General features: G+C 34.2%; 2 protein-coding genes across 4 annotated transcripts; both read right to left on the bottom strand.

Annotated features, from left to right (window-relative positions):
* Nucleotides 1-2525: 2525 nt before the first annotated feature.
* LOC146924574 (F-box/LRR-repeat protein 16-like) lies at nucleotides 2526-9098 on the bottom strand. 2 transcript variants are annotated; one of them, XM_085710671.1, is made up of 2 exons: nucleotides 7096-9098; nucleotides 2526-2970 (listed from the first exon to the last, which is right to left on the bottom strand). In XM_085710671.1, the coding sequence occupies exon 1, from the start codon at nucleotides 8960-8962 to the stop codon at nucleotides 7136-7138; it is 1827 nt and encodes a 608-aa protein (XP_085566797.1). In that variant the 5' UTR covers nucleotides 8963-9098; the 3' UTR covers nucleotides 2526-2970; nucleotides 7096-7135. The 2 variants fall into 2 exon arrangements, with proteins under 2 accessions (XP_085566797.1, XP_085566796.1); XM_085710670.1 differs by having other exon boundaries at nucleotides 2526-2965.
* Nucleotides 9099-13895: 4797 nt separating this feature from the next.
* LOC146924573 (uncharacterized) lies at nucleotides 13896-19092 on the bottom strand. Of its 2 annotated transcripts, none has more exons than XM_085710668.1 (4): nucleotides 18958-19092; nucleotides 18543-18679; nucleotides 18289-18443; nucleotides 13896-15232 (listed from the first exon to the last, which is right to left on the bottom strand). In XM_085710668.1, the coding sequence occupies exons 2-4, from the start codon at nucleotides 18668-18670 to the stop codon at nucleotides 14232-14234; spliced, it is 1284 nt and encodes a 427-aa protein (XP_085566794.1). In that variant the 5' UTR covers nucleotides 18671-18679; nucleotides 18958-19092; the 3' UTR covers nucleotides 13896-14231. The 2 variants fall into 2 exon arrangements, with proteins under 2 accessions (XP_085566794.1, XP_085566795.1); XM_085710669.1 differs by having other exon boundaries at nucleotides 18561-18679.
* Between the last annotated feature and the right edge of the window lie 803 nt (nucleotides 19093-19895).

The following is a 19895-nucleotide window of genomic DNA, read 5'->3' as shown; positions in this document are numbered from 1 at the left end:
CAATTAACACACCAAAAATCATCCAAACCTTGCTTGTAAAGCCACAATCCACGTTATGGGATGGTTCATAATATAATATATTATGAACCATCCCATAACGTGGATTGTGGCTTTACAAGCAAGGTTTGGATGATTTTTGGTGTGTTAATTGATTAACTCGAATTCATTCCCATAACATTTCAAATTTATATAATCCGATCTAGTCCTATGTTAAACCTCAAGGTTTGGATGGTTTGATAGAGTTCAAACACCGAATATTTAATTTCAACAACATACGTTAAAAATAAGAATTTCAATTAACAATTCCAACAACATAATTCAACAATGTACGATAACATGATAAAACATATAAAAGGTCATGGATCAGTCAGTCTTTAATCTTCATTAGGCATATTCATGCAAGCCTTGATTTCTTCGTAGGTCCCGGGTTGAATCAAAATTTTCTGAATATCTTCGAAATATCTGACCAAGGAAGTGTCCAACTCAATCGATCTTTTAGAATTCTACTGACTAAATATAGAGAACATGACTCTCACATTATCGTTGTTCCTGAACTTCATCTAGGTGAACCAGACACTTCCAACTGAGTCGGTTGATGGACGACGATAATCAACATTGTCCACCTTCCTTGTGCCTCTGCGGTTTAGTCAAAGCAGACAGTGTGACATCAACCTGGACCCTGGACATATTGAGTTTTACCCAGCTGTAGTAAACCGCAACTAAATTGGTGTTTATATCTACTAGGTAAGTGTTCATGGTTATTTGTTCTGTTTTATAGAAGTTTATGTATATCGTGGACTACAGAAATAGTCGGTGTAATGTGGTTCGCAGAAAAATCTTATACTATTTAGTTCAGATTATCAAATCTAAAATGTCTTAAACCTTTCAAATCCTCAAATTCTCAATATACCCTATAACTTGAATAAACCTAAAAAAAATTACCCAAATTCTTCAATATGTTCTTCCATAAACCTGAAACATCATCACCTTGTTCCAAAATCAAAATCCCTGTCTCAATTTTAACACTCCCCGTTGATACTCTTATTCATAAACCTAAAGCATTTGAGGGACATGGATCTACTGGAAGAGGTCACTTGTGGTGGAAATGCTTTGAGATTCTACATGGCTGTTCGTTTGAGACTTTCAAAAATGAAATTGATGAAGATGTTTTAAAATGTTTATAAATGAATTAAATAAATTAATAATGACATGTATAATAATTTTGTCACATAGGCGCCACAACATAATTAGGTACAAGACCATATAATCAAAATTGGCTCTAATATAATCAAAATTGGCTCTAAAGTGGAGCGAGGGATCAAAATTCAAGAATAATTGAAATAAGGGGACTAAAATGCCGAAACAGGGGATCAAAATTACATTCTTTTCAATATAGAAGGACCAAAAAATGCATTTATATCTTTTTTGTTTAACTAGACGGTTAACTTTAAAATTGTTTTTATATAATGATGTAGAGTACGAACCTGTCATTTGTTGCAAGAACTTCTCGTATGTTCCAAAATTATCTAGTAAGAAAAGTAATTTATGTATTTAATCCAATTTGATTCAGAGAAAGTATTACTATAATATGATTATAGAAAAAAATAAAATGTGTCATCTGAGTACAACTCAGTTGTGAACTGTAAGGACAATATTTTGGAGGAGCTCGGGTTTGAACTCCAAACTCTCCACTTCCAGCTACTAGACTATTTGACAAAAATAAAAATAAAAAGATAAAACGCTCACTATATTCCTCATACTGCAATTTTTTAATTTGTATTGCAAAGTTCACGGTATTTTCTTCTCTAAAGAAAGATAATGGCTAAATTTGTTGCTCCTAAGCACCAATGATTCCTACTTGAATTTTGTTTTTAATCATATCGAAGAAGATGAAGATATTGATTTATCTTTTGATGAGCATGAATAATTGGAGGGGGAGAAGAAACGTTGAAGCGGAAAAAGGTAGGGTTTAAATGCACGTAGAAGAAGGAACTATAGTGTTAACAAATTGGTGCATAGAAGTAAAAACTGATTCATAACTCACTTAAGTCATATGTTTTAATCTCATTCATTTCTTTTATTATAAAGGCTATCATTTATTCACTTTTTTTTTTTTGGTCAAGTACCATTTATTCATATTATTCTCACAAAATAACATTCTTACTTGAGACACATTAATATCAATTCTCCCATCTCAACCAAATTTCTCCATATATAGGTTAGAACGAGTCGATAGTTTAATGCAGCAACTATTATGTTTTTTTTTTTTTTTTGTGGTGGCCGGGTTCAAACCCCGAACCTTGCATATATTTTGCATTGTGTCTAACGACTGAGCTAAGCTCACGAAGACAACAAACTATTATGTTGTTATTAGCATATAGAACATTTTGAATAATGTTTAAATATTAAAACAGATTTTACCCTCTCAATTTTTTTCTCTCATCAAAACAGATTATTTAAATGAAATAAGTTAAATATCATCTTAGTGTGGTGTGATAAATAAATCCTATACTAAAGGCTAAAACTTATGCCACCGCTTAATATCAGCGGCATGAAAAAAAAATACTAAGCTGAATACACAACAACGTTATTATACAAATATTGTAAAAGAAACCAAACCTCTCTTATAAGTTATAACTTATAACAGACATAAAGCACGTGCAAATTACATAAAAATAAATAGCAACCGAAAGAAAAAGGCTTCACAATATTTGAGAGATCCAAATCACACCCTCCAGCAGAATAAGAAACCAGGTTTCCATTCTTTGACTGCAGGATTATAAACAACTTCACCAATCTCGCCCAATGTCTTGTAAAGTTGTAATACACTAAAGTTACAAATCCATCCTCAATCCTTTTTTTAGCGGCTATCCATCTTCAATCTTCTTTAGTCCTTCGAACGTCTTTTAATAAAATTAAAAATAATAGATATTGAACTAGTAGCGCCATTGATGGAGAATCCATGCTGCCCTTGTGTGTCAAAGAAGTCATAAATTTTTAATTCAGTTCATGATACAGTTTATGAAATACCTCCAAAACGAGTCTATAAATGACAACAACATAGCGTGAATGACAGAAATAGATAATTAAGAATCAAGTAGCCACAAGATGAATCAACAAGCAACAACAAAGATCAATAAAAACTAAATAAAAACAACACAGGACAGGAGTACACCACGATCGTCCGATATCGTTATGTGTCATAGTTTTGTAAGCCCTCCATTGTAGCTGAAATATGGAAACAAGGAACAACTAAACGCCCCTCACAACCACCACCACCTAATGTCCAAACTCAGGTCTACACCCAACTCAACAATGCCTTTTCGATCCTTGACTACCAACCACACTTGCTAAATCCTGCTAAAACTGGACATAAAGTTTCAGAACTTCAAGCTGGGGAGTGTATATTATTCAAACCTTCACCCGATACACCTAATATTGTGTTCAAAATGAAACCTTACTTGCTCGTAAAAACAAGCGCAAACTGTTGGGTTAATACACCAATCTGGAAATAGATAGGGGCTGCTATGTGTTTTCACCCAAACCCAGCACTACATTCCCTTATTGACCAAATAACTGCATGCAAAATTAGGCCAAAACAGTTTCATTTGAATGTCCATTTCCCAATGAGCAAAACTACATATAGAACTAGAACATGCCTCCTGGTATCATCAAATAATACCTAACTAGTTGATAAAAATGAACAAATAATCTAGACACAAAGCTACACTCGCCACAAAGAAAGAACCTTCACCAGTTCTGGATTACACCCCTTGATCCATAAGAGACCTTATTGTTTGATGTATTACAAAATAAAAATCAGTGTTTGCACATAAAATCAACTGAAAAGTTTGGCATGTAAATTAAAAAATAAAAAGATTTTCTAATACATATTAACTAAGGGAGCCTCTAATATGGTCTCCAAGTTAAAGGGACCATTGGAGGACCTCAATAAATTAAAGGCTACAGCCGGTCACCGTTGTTTAGTAAGGTTTAAATAAGAAAGGTGCTAATTTATGTTGTTTTTGACCTTTTGGGTTTCAATTTTGTTTAACATATGAGTCCCTTTACTACTCCCAAACAAATATATGGCTCCACATCTCTCTGCTTCCTCCGAAAATATCAAACCCTCATTGTGATTGTCTTACTGCCCTTCCTCCGGTGGCTAAATCTCAAGGGGCCACGTTGAAACATTCAATTGTAGTTTCATTACTGTCGCGCAAAGTTCCTTTGCGATAACAAACGTCTCTTTTTCTCTCCCTAACCCTAAGTTTGCTTCAACTCTCATCCTCTCTCTCACTATCTCTCTAACATTGTGATTAACCCAATTTTAGGATTATAGAATAAAGAGAATTTAGAGTAGTTAAAGCAGTTAAGAGTTGCTATTATATTAGAAGTTAGTTGAGGTTGTTATAGAGAATGTTATAAATAAGAGAACACTAAGGGTAGAGAGCATTGTAAAGTTTGAGAGTAGATTTCTCTCCCCATTCTCTTTTATCCTTTCCTTATCTTTCAATAAAATCGCTCCTTTGTTTATTCAATTCTACCCGGTTTTAGGAATTCTTTCTTATACCAAACGAAAGGTTCCTAACAATTGGTCTAACCTGCCGCTACAATGGCAAGCGCCATGGTAAATCATATGACGTCCATGGAGAAAATGGTTGATGAACACAACCAAACTCTCCAAGAGGTGAACACCAATTTGGAACAAGTCACTAACCAATTGATGACTCAGCAGTTCCCTGATATGGAGCAGATCAAGAACTTGTTTTTGGGATTGCAAAATGACAAGAATACTCCAGATGCTTAAAGTTCAACAATTTCTTGGGTGATCACGCGGAAAAGGAACAGTCTCAAGGTGTTGGCAGCAAAGGACCGAGGATGGGCCTGCTAGACGGTTCTAAGTATTGAAATAATGCAGTTATGTTATATTATATTTTAGTTAGGAGGGCAGTTATATATTTTTTAATTAGGGCAATTATGGTTATCTAGGGTTGTTCAAATCCAAACCGATCCAAAATAAAACCGCAAACCGATCCAAAAAAATCGAAAACCGCAAAAAACCGAATATTTTTGGATGTGTTTGGATGTTGTTTTGGAAAAACCGCTATGATCGGATCGGATTTTGGATTGCCTTTTCAAAACCGAACAGAACCAAACCGCAAAAGTAAATTTTTATACTTATTTATTATTTTATTAGTATTATATATTGCATTAATATATTACTTATTGGTATTTAATCTTATATATTGCATTAATTTAATCTATATTATTACAACGTCATCTATTTCAAATATAATCAATCATTTTCATTGTGTAATGTTAACTTTTTAAATAAATTTGTCATTCATTGTGCAATGTTAAATTTTTAAATAAATTTGTCATATTTTGTATCAAACCTATTATTTTATTGTGTATGAGTAATATTAATATTAATAAAAAAAATTACATGTTACACTTTGGATATCCAAAAACCGATCCAAATTAAACCGCATATATTTGGATCGGATTGGTTCGGATTTTTTTAACATAATCATCCAAACCGAACCGAACCGCACGTGATTTTTATTTTGGATCAGTTGATTTTTTACCTCAAAACCGATCTAAACCGAACCGCGAACACCCCTATTTTTGGTTATCTATGGCAGTTATGTATTTGTGTCATATGTAGGGAAGTTATGGGATAAGGGAAAGGGGGATTCGGTTGGTTGGTAAAGGATTGGGAGAGACCCAACTCTCGAACATTTGGGAAGGGAGAGATCCAAAACTCTCAAATTTCTTAAGATTCTATTGTAATATTACTATTAATCTGTTTTTGGTACCAGTTTCTATCAACGGGTATCAAAATATCGACCCTAGAATTGTGGTACATCATGTCCAAAATGAAGATTTCAATGTTTGACGGCGTCAACAATGCCTACTGGCTACTAGTGGGTACTTTGCACCAATATATATTTTGCTGCAAAGAGGTTGAAGAAAAGGTCATGAATGTACTGAAGATGAAGGAGAAGTTCTTCCAGTTGGGGTGCCATTGTGTTCGCACAATCTCTGTCGTCACTATAGGAATCTATCGTTGGAACACCGACAACTGTTGGTGGAGAGAAGGCCTACTACTGCCATACTCTGTTTCTGGCCCAAAAATACCACTCAAAATAGAGTGTACGATCCAGTCATAAATTCTTGTGTTTCACATATCGTTCTATTTATGGCCACGAATGGAAGTTATGCATTTGTGTTATACTCCCTCTATCATAATTTGTGCTGTGTGTGGCAGGCGAGGAATCAAAAGTGGTAAATATTTTGTACAAAAATGAGTCACTCGCAACATAACTATATTTTTATGCACAAAAGCAAAGAATTGGCCTAACATCTGCATTGAAATTTGGGGGGGGGGACTAAAACCCAAAAATACAATATCTTTGTTATTTATACCATGGGCCCGGGAAAAACTTGCTAAAAAATGGTGACTGACTCAGTGGTAGCCATTAATTTATAGTGGTCAACCAATGGTCCCTTCAAAATGAGGACCATATTAAGGGCTCTCTTTGACTAACTCCATTCAGTTCTGCTTAAGGTTGCTAATAGTAATAGATTTCATCATTTGATTTTATCTTGTAATTGGACCCAATTAAAATTAATGAAACATTAAAGTAAAAAACATACTATGTAGGTATTAATGAAGAGAAAGATCCAATATTCCATGGAACATTTAAACAATGAGGAAAAAGGGAAAAATGTCATACATTGGCAAAAATGGACAATTAGAAATAATAATATTAATAAATTTTAAAATATTGTCATATTTGAATTTAGGAGTCATTTTGCCCTGCACCTTATTATTGTGCCCAGTGAGATAAACCAGGGACTACCACTACTTGAGCATGCATCCTAACTTCTAATCATGAACATGAAATAAGATCCAGACGCAAATGGGATGAAAAAGCATCGGAGACTGATGAGCAACTTACATCATTAATTTCTCAATAAGTTAAATCTCAATAAAATAACTTAAGCAATTATCATGCGCAGACTAATAAACAATATGTTACAAAAAAAAAAAAATCAGAAGTAAATCTGAACAAAAAAACATCTTACATCTATTCTGCACAGCACTTTGACTTGAGCATGTCAGGGTTCAAAGTTCAAGAAGGCATCCATGACGCGAGAAGAGTTTCCTATTTCTGTCGGTCGTAGGAAAATCAGGTGGAGCAGCTATCTTTCTCAGGGATGGGCTTAAGAACACCATGGATGCAACAACATTAGCATGGACTCCACTACAATCATCCAAATTGATCTCTCTGAGTTTTGTGCAGTTTTTGACCACATGCATCACTCCCTTCTCGGTGACATTCGTACAAAGTTGCAGCGACAGTTTCAAAAGCCCACGGCACGTCTTTGAGATTACATAGAGTGTGTCATCATCAACTCTTGTATGTGTCAAGTCCAACACCTCAAGGTTGGGAACTTCAAAGTCGATTTGAAGTGACTTGAAACTTTTACAGTTGGTTAGGTTCAAATGTCTAATCTTATGGCATCTCTTTAAAAGCTGAGCAACACATTGGTCGGTTATGCAAGAGCAACGCTTCAAATTAAGAAGTTGCAGACTGGGGAAAATGGAAGCAAATAGTATGAGGTTTTCATCTTGTAAACGAAAATTGTTGGACAAACCGAGAGACTTGAATTGAGGGTATGCAACAAGAGAATCCCTGGAAGAATTAAAGTTGTCAATGGAGGCCATGACTTTGTTCCCTATACATGCGAATCTGAGATTGACCTCACTAAGAGAAGGACAGTTCCTAACGAGTGCAAAAAAAGCAGAATATGAGAGCAGAGAACAATAACTAAGGTTTATAGACACCAAATCAGGAAGAAACAAAGACAACTCGGCAACATGGTGATCAGTGAGAAAATCAGTATCTTGAAGGTCCAAATGTTGTATACGTAGACACTTGGATAAAAAAAGCAAGATTCCAGAAAAAGTGTAGCCGGTGCAATATCCGAGGCCAAGGCTCGTCAAAGGAAGACTTTGCATTGCAGTAGAGGAAAGGAAGTGATCGGAGATGCGCCAGCAGGACAAATCAAGACAAGTCAAAGCCTTTAAACTGGCCAAGGAGTCGATGAAATGAGAAGTAACAAACATTGGTTGTGCTATGGACTTGAGTGAAGGGGAGTGGGATAAAGAGTTCAAGTCGGGTCTCAGACGGAGAGCAGAGGAAATACAGTGGTTGGTAATGCGATAACAGTCTATTAGGATGGCTTCTTTGAGAAACTTACAGTTGGTAAACAGCTGGAAAATGAATTGGTCGTTGACATAGTAATGACGAGAGAGATTAACCTTACGAAGGAGTTTGAAAAGTGCTGCGACAACTGAAAGAAGCTCCTCCTCCTCCTCCTCCTCCACCACTTGGAGATTTGAAGGGTTACTGAGATCAAGTTGTTCGAGGAAAGGAAAACAATCTGCGATGAGCTTGAGATCATGAATGGTATTGATAAAGCCTATGTTGGAACAAGTGAGAGTGGTAATTGTAGAGGAGTAGGAGGAGGAAAAAGCTCGCAAGCCGATAGCGGGAATGGTGGATTGGTTAGAGAGATTGAGAGATGTGAAATTGTTAAACTTCAAATAAGAGATTTGGGTAAGAAGATTGTTGAGGTCACAGTAAAAGTGTGAAAAGTCGAGGGAGGTAAGGTTGGTGAATCTAGGGAAGAGACGGGGTAGGAAAGGGAGGGTTGGATGAGTGATTCTGAGAATGAATTTGTGACGGTTGGTGATGGAGAGAAAGTGTTTTGACACGAGGGAGAGAGATTTCAAGTAGCAACGACGGTTGTCGTCTTCCTCGTCGCCACCTTCGTGGAGAAATCTAAACACACGTTCCCAACAATCATCCGGTAAATCTAAATCTAAATATGAACAACAACGAACCAATTCCGGGAAGCAGCTTCTCCTCTGCCTTTTCAATTTCATTGCCGCCGCCGGTGGGGAGAGATTAGCTTCGTTCGTTTAAAATTGGTTCGATGGATTTTTTTTTTTTTTGTTCTCTGTCGACGATAATAAGAGGAAGACGATAAGATACAGCAAACTCAAACAATGGATGGGATGTACAATTTAATGTTCCCTTTCATGATTTATAATTCAGAACAGTATCCATTGGGCCGTCATTTTTCAGACCAGTGCCCACCATATAGAAAATTGCTCATCTCGCCTAAAGAATTGATCATTCACCCCCGAAAAAATATACGTGTGTGTTTGGTTAAACGCAATTCTGTATAAAAGTGGTAGTTTAGAGATTGAAATAACATTTCTCGTGAGCTCAGCTCAGTTGGTATGGACAATGCATAATATATGCAAGGTCCGGGGTTCAAACCTCAGCCACAAAAAAGAAGAAAATTGAAATAACACATTGAACTCATGATGTATATGTTGAACTCTAATGGTCCGTTTGGTTCAACAAAGAGGAGAGGAAGTGAGGGGTTTTAATGGAAGGGAGGGAATGAGAGATATTTTAATTAAATATATTTTTGGTTCAAAAGATGGGAGGAATTTTAATTAAAAAGGTGTTTGGTTCACAAGGGGAATGAAGATATTTTAAAATTAATTTATTGTCTTACCCTTAAACTTAACTAAATATACGAAAATGTTTGTTTTTGTGATTTAATAGACCGATGATAATATAACCTAATAATAATAAAAGTTGTTACAATGATAATATAACCTAATAATAATAAAAGTTGTTATAATGTGATGTCATGATAATCTAATCGGTTTGTCAAGTTCCACATGCTGGTCGCACGGTGATCCTTACGTGCGAGGTCTTACTCTCTCTGTTGATTTCGACATATCCCTCCGCCTATTGAGTTGCATCTACTGGTCACATGGTATCTCTACGTGTGGGGTCTTACTCCTTAAGGGTAATTGAAACATAGACTTAAGTTGACGTTCCTAAATTTCCAAAGGTATGGTGGCCAATGTTCCTAAATGTTTTCCCATCTTTGAATCTTAGGAGCATAGTTGTCAAAGCGGAAACGCGGCGCGGCGTGGCCACCCCAAAAATTGACGCGGAGCGGTATGCGGATGCTATTACATGACGCGGACCCTAAAACTAAAAATTATATTATTAATAAGGACCAAGAAATTATGGAAAAAATTATATTTGGTATTAGTATAAATGAAAAATTAAAGATTATTAATTGTTTTTGGTATTAAATACTTTTATACTTAAAAACTTTTAATGTTAAAATATCATATTGTTCAAAAAGAACTATTAAAATACCTTAAATAATATACTTAAACAATATATTTAAGGGTTAATAGGCTTTTACCCCCTGCCATTTGGGGGACTTTTGGTATACCCCCCTGTCGAAAAAAAACTTGGAGATTCCCCCCTGTAAAATGAAGATTCTTTGGATTACCCCCCTCAGTGCATATGTGGCGTGCTGAGTCAGCTTTTTTTTTTATTACGTGGCACACTGACTGTATAATTCTTTTAATTTTTAATTTTTTCTATTACAACTCATTTATATGTTTCTTTTTTTTATTTACAATTAATTTTTTTTGAAAAACAATTAAAAAAATCCTAAAATACCCCTAATGCTTTAAAAAATAAAAAAAATTCTGGATTTTTTTTTGGAAATTATAAAAGAATTCTTAAAAAATAATATTCTCCAACATGTTTGTTTTGAAAAATAATATTATCCAACAGAATTTTTTTTTACAAAAATATATGAATTTTTTTCTAATTTGTTAATTTCGAAAAATATTTTATAAAAATTATGGAATAAAATTTTCGAAATTTTTCTATATTTAATTTCTCTGAAAAAAATGAAATTAAGATTTTGACAATTAAAATAAAAATAGAATTTTCAGATTATATAATTTTCCATATTTTATTTTTATATATTAATTGGAATTTAAAAAAAATATTTCCAGATTCTTAATTTTTAATTTTTTTTAATTGCATCTCACTTATATATCTTTTTTTTTATTTACAATTAATTTTTTTTTAAAAAAATTAAAAAATAACTTAAAAAAAGAAAGATTATTAAAAAAACTTTAAAAATTTTTTTTTTTTCTCCTCTTCTTTATCCAGCGCCTTCTCTTCTTCTTCTCTCCTCCTTCATCAACAACACACAACAATCCACAACAACACATCAATCTCATCATCCATCAACAACTTCCCTCTTCTTATGTCCAACAACAACACATAATCAATATAGCAACAAAATAATATCTTCCAAACCGACAAGAACGCAACATCAACAGCAACTCACAACAACAACAACAACAACACAACAACAGAAACACAAACACAAACCTTCACTGCCAAAACTTAACCCAGAAACACAACAACACAAAACTTTTGAAAAACCCTCATCCTCATTTTTAATTTCACACCCAATTCCGCGAACTTTAAGAGCATAACAACAACAACGCAGCTGATCTAGAAAATTTTAATTTTTTTTCCATATTGAACAAATTTTTAACGTAAAAAAAAGTACAAATTTTTGGGTTTGGATTTTAATTTATGAGATGAAAAAGATGAAGAGAAGAGAAAAGAACAAAGATTTTTGGGTTGGGTTGAAGACGGAATAAGAAGATGAGGGAAGTTGTTGAAGAAGATGAAAAGGATGAAGAGAAGAGGCAGGAGGAAAAAAAGGGTACGGTAGAGAGAAGAAAGAAGAGAAGGATGAGTTTTTTTTTTATTAAAAGAAATTTGAATGGAATAAACTAAAATAGAAAATAATTTTGTCAAAAAAAAGTTGGAAGGAAGAAGAAATAAGGATGAGATATGGAGAAGAGAAGGAGAACAGTGGGGGAAGAAGAGAGAAGAGGATGGATCGCTGGAGAAGAAAAGAAAGAAAAAGAATTGATTTTTTTAATTTATCCTTAGGGGCATTTTAGGTATTTCACATTTTTAACATACTTTTAAAAATAAAAAAATAAAAAAATTGTGACGTGTCAGTTAATTAGTGTACAATCAGCATGCCACCTAAGCTAATTTACACAGTCAGATGCTGACAGTTGGCTTTAGGGGATGAACCAAGGAATCTTCATTTTGTAGGGGGGAATCTCCAAGTTTTTTTTGAAAAGGGGGTATACCAAAAGTCCCCCAAATGGCAGGGGGTAAAAGCCTATTAACCCTATATTCAAATATATATGTATGTCAATGTATCTTATATATTTTTTTTTTTTGAAGAAGTATCTTATATACTCCCTCCGTTTCAAAATGAGTGTCGTTTTAGATGTTTACACACATATTAAGAAATGCAATGATTAAGAGAAAGAGAATGGTTATTTTACCAAATTATCCTTATTAACTATTGGTTAGTTTTAAAAGTAATACTTTGGAAGTAGTGTGCAGAGTATTAATTGGAGGGTACAATTGAAAAGAAAAAGTTATTATTGCATTGGAAACTGAAAGCGACACTCATTTTGAAACAAATTTTTTTGGCTAAAGGGACACTCATTTTGAAACGGAGGGAGTATTTTGTTAATATGTTAAGTGTCAACAATTCAACGCACTACAATATACCACTTTTTGCCCATGCGCTGCACGGGGCAAAGACTAGTATTTAAAATGCACAACCCAAAAATGTTGACAATGTAGGATACAAATAGTCATACTACCAATTATAATCATGTGTGTCAAACATTTTAACATATAGTTTCTCTTTAGTGACCTGCTCAGCTCTCATGCTATTCTTGGTTCTCATCAGACAAGCAAATTAATTTTTTCCTAGTAATCCTTCGGAAAAAGAAAAACCGTTTCTCCCATTCAGTTCAGTAAATTAAGTTTTATAAATCGGTTGAGCATTCTAAAGGAGAAGGAATATTATAAGAATCAAATTTATGGAGGAAGCAATTCGACGCACATGAGTAATTCAGTTACCTGCGTGTGTTTCTCAGAGCAATATTGCACTTAGCACGCCAATCACATAGAGCAACTGAAATCATCATAATCAAAATTATCTTCAAATAGTCCACTTCAACTTTGAAAATGCTAGCATAGCTGTGCATTTGAATATCGATGAGCAGCAGAAATGCTCGTCCACTGTGACATATCTAAAGTGTCGAATCTGCGCAACATGAACAGGGAAAGCTTCTTTCCTTAATGAAATCATGGAGTATTTTTACTTTCTATATCATCCAAAAATTGATACCATTGAGCAGTAAGTGGCAGGTATTTATTTGTCACCAAATTTGCATATTTTACAGTGGGAAACTTGTTTCTTTAATGTTGAAAACCATCTAATTCCTATATAATTCATATTCAACTGCTTTGTTGTTAAGGGGTTTGGTTCCTAGATTATTAAGGGCCAAAAAGTAACGCTAAACAATGTTAGATTCCAAAAGTCTAAATTATAAACCACTTTAGTTAATCACCTTATACATCATTCAAGTGCAACAACTGTGAGGAATATACTTCATCATTCAACTGTTGCATTTTAAGATTTTTACAACACTAACCATACTTGCTCTCATTTTAAGCCTTTACCGGTAAAAATAACCATTACAAATGCAACTTGATGACTTCAATATTTGTCATACTACTAACAATAATCACATGTTCGAGTTCGACATTTTAGTTGCTTTTAAGTGACCTACTTAGTACTCATTGTTCCTATTCCTGGTCTTACCCCAAAGAAATGTTCTATGTTCATAATGTTCAGCAACTTAAAATGAGTTGAACACAACTTCTTTCTAATCATTAATAATAGTTCAAACTTCAAACCACAATTTTTTTTTTCCGAAACACTTTCTTTATTTAATTATTCGTCTGTGCTCAAAAGAATTTCCGAAGATATAATGAAGATTGTGTCCTGATAAAAGGAGAAAGAAACTAGAATAGGAAAGCAAATGTAAAATTATAACGCAAACAAAAAAAACATACACATAAAGCTTTAGAAAGTATATTCTATGTCTATGATTTAAAGAAAGAATCTTCTTTGTTCATGTTGCGAAGATTTGGCATTTTAACAATATCAGTGTTACTGCTGACTTCCAACCTGGATGAGAATTAAAGAATATACTTTTTTGCTGCTCAGTTACATTCAAACTCATAGCTTTGCTAGCACTTTCGAAGTTGAAGTGGACTATTTGAAGTACAACCATAGTAACTAAACGAATCAGCACTAACCAAAAGTACACAGAACAAAGTATTTCCTATATCAGATACTACCGATTCTAATTGTCGAGTCAGGATCAGATGCTACCAATTCTAATTGCCAAGTCAGGATCAGATACTACCGATTCCAATTGCCGACTCAGGTTCCTCAACATAGCTTGCTGCTTCATTTTCCAGAACCAACAGCTGATTCTTCAAATCTGATAAAGTTTTTTCACAGCAGGAAATCTCTGCCCTGCACTCAACAACCTTCCCAACAGAAAACACTCTATCCATTTGGGGCTGCATCAAATTAATCACCTCAGGAACTTCATGAAAACCCTTGAGGTCCTCCCATGCTTCTTTGATTTCCTTAACTGATTTTATATCTAAACCAATCCACGTTTTCTTCATCAGGGCAGAGAGCAGATCATATAAAGCATCTTTAAAGTATATTGCACGATGAGCTTTTCTAAACTTCATCTCCACAAATTGATTAAGATTGATACTATAAGCTTGGGAGAAAAGGCCTAACAAATCTGTTTTATCCTTAGCGCCTTTCGTAACACAACCTGGTTCAACAGAAAGATCTGGAGTATCTTTAATAACACAACCCATAGAAGGATCCACAGATTTTTTTGGAACAGCAGCTTTATTTTTAGTTTCAATAGAACTACCGCCATCAGAAGCACTAGCTTTGGTTTCAGTTTCGACTGATCTACCACTAACAGAAGTAGTAACTTTACTTTCAGTTTCAATAGAACTCCCACCAACAGAAGCAACGACTTTACTACCACCAGCAGAAGCGTCGTATTTAGCACCAAAAACAGGACCAGCAGCTGATTGTAGAGCAAGGCGTTTGGATTTAGTTTTGATACTGCTGCCACCACTTGTTCCAAGAGAAGAATCTACAGCAGTTTTATCACACACAGCAGTTTCAGCAGTTTTAGGTGCACCAGCACCTAGTGCCTCAAGAAAAAAGAATTCAGACTTGTTGGGACACGAGATTGAAAACTGAATAAGACAACTGCCATTGAGGAAGTAGCCTAACTCAGTTTTAAAAAAATCATTCACGGATATAAGTGGCGGGACATCAAGCTTTGGGGAATTTGGCTCAAAAGCTCGCTTGCATGCTGAAAAATAAGGTAAAACAGAATTATAACACAACACTAAAAGGGAATAAACAGAAGGGAAAAAAAAATTATTCGCAACAATTTTAATATTCAATCTTATTGTTCACAAAGATCAATAAAATCAAAACATGTTCTTTATATCATAAACTCTAAAGAAGAACTAATTTTCAAACTGTTAGAATAAGCAGTCAACAAACAATAAAGTATACGGTATTCGGATAAGCAATTTATCCATTCTTCGTCTACTAAACGTGCCGGTTTATCAAGATAACAAAACAAAGATCATACAAAGTTAGGTAAATATTTATCTACTATTCGTCTATTAAATCCAACAGATGTTAATTTCATTATTTAAGTCCACCTTACACAAATTCCAAGAATTCACACTTGTACTACATATAGATCATTGAAATATATTTTAGCAACCAGTACAACATTATTCCAATTTTAAACATAGTCTCTGACAACAGCTTTAACCACATTCTTATCTCGGTTGTAGGTGGTGTTTTTATGGTTCAATCGGTTGAATTGTTCGATTCCGTTTCTAAAACGTAACTTTGATGTGTTTTATTAATTGATTAGGGGTTTATTACCTACGAATAACTAACACATATACTAGACACCGCCACGACACTGATATTAAAAACTAGTATGCTTGAATGCTATGAAGTATAGACACAGATATGGACACCGGTCACAACATTGACATTGACATGTCAGCACTTATAAAATTGAGAAAATGACATAATTCAATATAATTACAAGTGTCGGTGTCGGACACTGGGACACACCTTCAATCATAAGTGTTTGTCGATGCAATAGAGCTTGATTGGAATCACATGTTTGGTGTCGGACACCGGACAACGTTTAAAATTGCTAACTTGAGATTATTTTCAATCTCTTATTTAAGGATTTGTGTCTATGTTTCATTATGTAACACATTTATGTAGGATTTATGTTTTGTTTCAATTGATAATTGTTGTATTGATTTACTGATCTGAATTTGTGATGTTGGTGAATTACTACTTGTTTATGCATATGTAATGCCATGTTTGTTTTCCAAATTATGTCCTGACATAATTACTTAATGACAGAAGTTAAATGTTGGTGGAGATTTATTAATAGTTGATAATATCATCAAGAAAGTCTTATTGTATGTTTGGATTAGCGGTGAGTATGTTGGAATCACTGCATGTTAATCTTAGCAAAAACTACACTTTTGAGTTTGAATAAAATCACGATAACACCGCAATTCTGTCAAACTCTAAGTGATTAAATTGGACTTGGTTGCAGATGCTCATAAAAGCTAATGTGTCTCCTTCATTAAAGACATGTGAAAAATAGTCTTACTACACAGTCCTCAATCATAATTAGTTTTTCTCCAATGTTTTGATAATAATAGTTTATTAGTAATAATATTATAAACTATAAAGAAGAACTAATTTTCAAACTGTTAAGTAACCAGTCAACAAACAATATAGTATACAGTATTCGGATAAGCATTTTACCCATTCTTCGTCTACTAAACGTGCCAATTTATCAAGATAAGAAAACAAATATCAAACGAAGTTATGTAAATATTTATCCACTTTTCGTCTATTAAATCCAACAGATGTTAATTTCATTATTGAAGTCCACCTTACACAAACTCCAAGAATTCACACTTGTACTACATATAGTTCCAATTTTAGCAACCAGTACAACATTATTCCAATTTTAAACATGGTCTCTGACTACAGTCTACAACTTTAACCCTTCTAATAAGGTCACCACATTCTTACCTTCAATATTCAATCAAGCTAAGCATAACATGAGAACTTTGCTAATGGGGAATTTACCATTCATTGTGCACTCCTCTAAACTATATTTCTTCAACAATAATCTAGTCCAGTAACTAAGCTTAAAAGGGAATGCATCACTAACTAATTCATTGACTATAATAACCTAACCTAATGATTAACTAACTTAACCATAAGATAAGATTATGCATTAAGGCATAATTTTTTCATATAGTATATGGTATTCGGATAAGCATTTTATCCATTCTACGTCTACTAAACATGCCAGTTTATCAAGATAACAAAACAAAGATCATACGAATTATGTCCATGATTTCACATATCCATGATTTCACATATTTTCCCCTGTTCTACCATGTTTGTTTTCCAAATTATGTCCTGACAAAATAACCTTAGTTAATGACAGAAGTTAAATGTTGGTGGAGATTTCCTAATAGTTGATAATACCATCAAGAAAGTCTTATTGTATGTTTGGATTAGAGGTGAGTATTTTAGAATCACGGCATGTTAATATTAGCAAAAACTACACTTTAGAGCTTCAATAAAATCACGATAATACCTTGGACTTAGTTACAGATGCTCATAAAAGCTAATGTGTCTCATTCATTAAAGACATGTGAAAAATAGTCTTACTACACAGTCCTCAACCATAATTAGTTTATTTTGTTCCAATGTTTTGATAATAATAAATGAGAGCATAATCCAAGACAAACGAGTAATGTGATAACCTCTGTTGTCAATAGCGGTCTAACGCGGCGCGATCGCGGCGCGGAGCGGCTGAAAACAGCCTAGCGCGTCAGAACGCGACCGAGTCGCGCGTTAGGCAAAAGCGGGTCAACGCGGGCAAAAAGCGGGTCAATGCGGGCAAAAAGCGGGTCAACGCGGGCAAAAAGCGGGTCAACAAAAAAATCTCATCAGAAACCACAAAATCTCATCTTTGTTCTCTGTTAATCATCCTTTTTTTTACAGTCAAAATGAAGAAGAAAGGGAAGAAGTGAAAGATTGATTAGAGATCTAGAGATCTAGGAATTAATATGATCAAGATGAAGTCTAAATGTGAATGCAAAATAAAATTTTCTCATCTATATTAATACTAAATATATTCTTTTCATACTTTTTTAGTTAATATAATATTTAGTTTTAGTGTCCGCGTCATGTAAAAGCGCCCGCGTCGCGCCCGCTTACCGCGCCGCGTCAATTTTTGGGGTGGCCGCGCCGCGCCGCGTTTCCGCTTTGACAACTATGGTGATAACTAACCACAGGTAACGGTATTCAGCCCGTTGTTCACTTGATCAACTAGTGATATACTAACTTCAGTGTTTATAGGCCATGGTATGCGCTTCAAGATAAGCTCCAAAGAAACTGCCATATTAAGCTTTTGCATCTTTCTCCTGTTATAGAGTGTGGCTCTCCTGCAAGATCCAGATAAAGAAAGAAGCAAAGTTAGAAAAATCAATCAATCACAAAGAACATGTTAAATTAATACAAATCAAATTTGGAAAAAAATTTACCACGGTAACTCAGCACACCGGAACTCAGTAGAGTGTGGTTCCAAGTCAATTGACTTGAATTGAGAAGAGCCAGGGACCTTGAACAGATTCTCATCAATTTCCCACAAAAATATATGAGGAGAAGCCATTTTTTTAACCTAATTAAGAAAAGAAACCAAAATTATTCAAAAACCCTAATTATGAAATAAACAGAGGAACCCTAATTACGTGGTCAAAATTGAAAAATGTAATTGAAAATTGAACAAATCGAAAGATGGAATTAAAAAACCCTAATATTGAATATTGAATTGCACAGAAACCCTAATTAACTCGTTAATCAAAGAATTAAAAAACCCTAATATTGAATATTGAATTGCACAGAAACCCTAATTAACTCGTTAATCAAAGAATTAAAGTTGCAGCACAGAAACATTACCTCGTTAATCGAGATCGAAAGAAGAAATGAATGTAGAAGGAAGAAGAAGCGATCGAAGAATACGCCAATGTATGAAGACGAAGCGAATGTATGAAGTGACGTTTGAGTGATCAAGTATTGAGTTTGTTATGACTTATGAGTGATAGAGTATGTATATGTTTATGCTTTTGTTATTCAAAAAACAATACTCCCTCCCTCCGTCTCATTTTCATTTACAAATGTAATACTATAAAATAAAATAAAAATTAAATAAACACGTCAAACTTGAAATTCGTTGTTTGAAATTTAGTCGAATTTGATCCATCTCGACTCAACTCGATAATAACTAAATCAAATCAAGATTCCTTGGTTGAAAATGAGAGTCGACCTTGATCCAGCTCGGCTCAACTCGATAATAACGGAATCAACTTGAAATTCTTCGGTTAAATCCAAGGGAAACATGAGTGAAGTGTGTGGGAAACCCTTTGTGATGTGTGAGCCTTGATTTCTTGATAAGCAAGATGAATATCAATGCTTTTGGATCAAACTTTCTAGTTCTTGATGGCAAGAACTGCGAACGATGGAGTGCTTTGATAAAATCTCTGTTTCGAGCACAAGATATGAGTGATCTGATGCATGATGGCTATGAGGATTTGGGGGCGAATCCAACTGAAGCATACATATTAGCATTCAAAGAAGCAAAGAAGAAAGATTGTAAGACATTGTTTTACATTCAAACATAATGTGGATAATCAGCGTTTTACATTTCTTTTTGTTGCTAATATGCACTTGTTTTGAATGCTAATGACCAAGTCCTCACAACATGTGTGTCATTCTTCCTGCAGCTAATATTAGTAAAAGATATCATATCACTAATAAAAATGTTTTAAATTTGTCCTTAAATTTGATTATGTCTTCCCTTAAATTGAATTTATTGTTAAAGAATGGTAGAACTCATT

Source organism: Medicago sativa, chromosome 5 (assembly GCF_051527215.1).
Source record: "Medicago sativa cultivar Bolivia chromosome 5, Bolivia_mono, whole genome shotgun sequence".
NCBI classification, from domain to species: Eukaryota; Viridiplantae; Streptophyta; class Magnoliopsida; order Fabales; family Fabaceae; genus Medicago; species Medicago sativa.
This window is presented reverse-complemented; position numbering and strand designations above follow the sequence as displayed.

Coding starts and splice junctions, on each gene's coding strand:
- LOC146924574 (XM_085710671.1), bottom strand. CDS start 8,962: ATGAAATTGAAAAGGCAGAGGAGAAGCTGCTTCCCGGAATTGGTTCGT.
- LOC146924573 (XM_085710668.1), bottom strand. CDS start 18,670: ATGGCTTCTCCTCATATATTTTTGTGGGAAATTGATGAGAATCTGTTC. Junction 18,444..18,542: donor CGGTGTGCTGAGTTACCGTG/GTAAATTTTTTT, acceptor TGGATCTTGCAG/GAGAGCCACACTCTATAACA. Junction 15,233..18,288: donor GCTGAATACCGTTACCTGTG/GTTAGTTATCAC, acceptor CTTATTTTTCAG/CATGCAAGCGAGCTTTTGAG.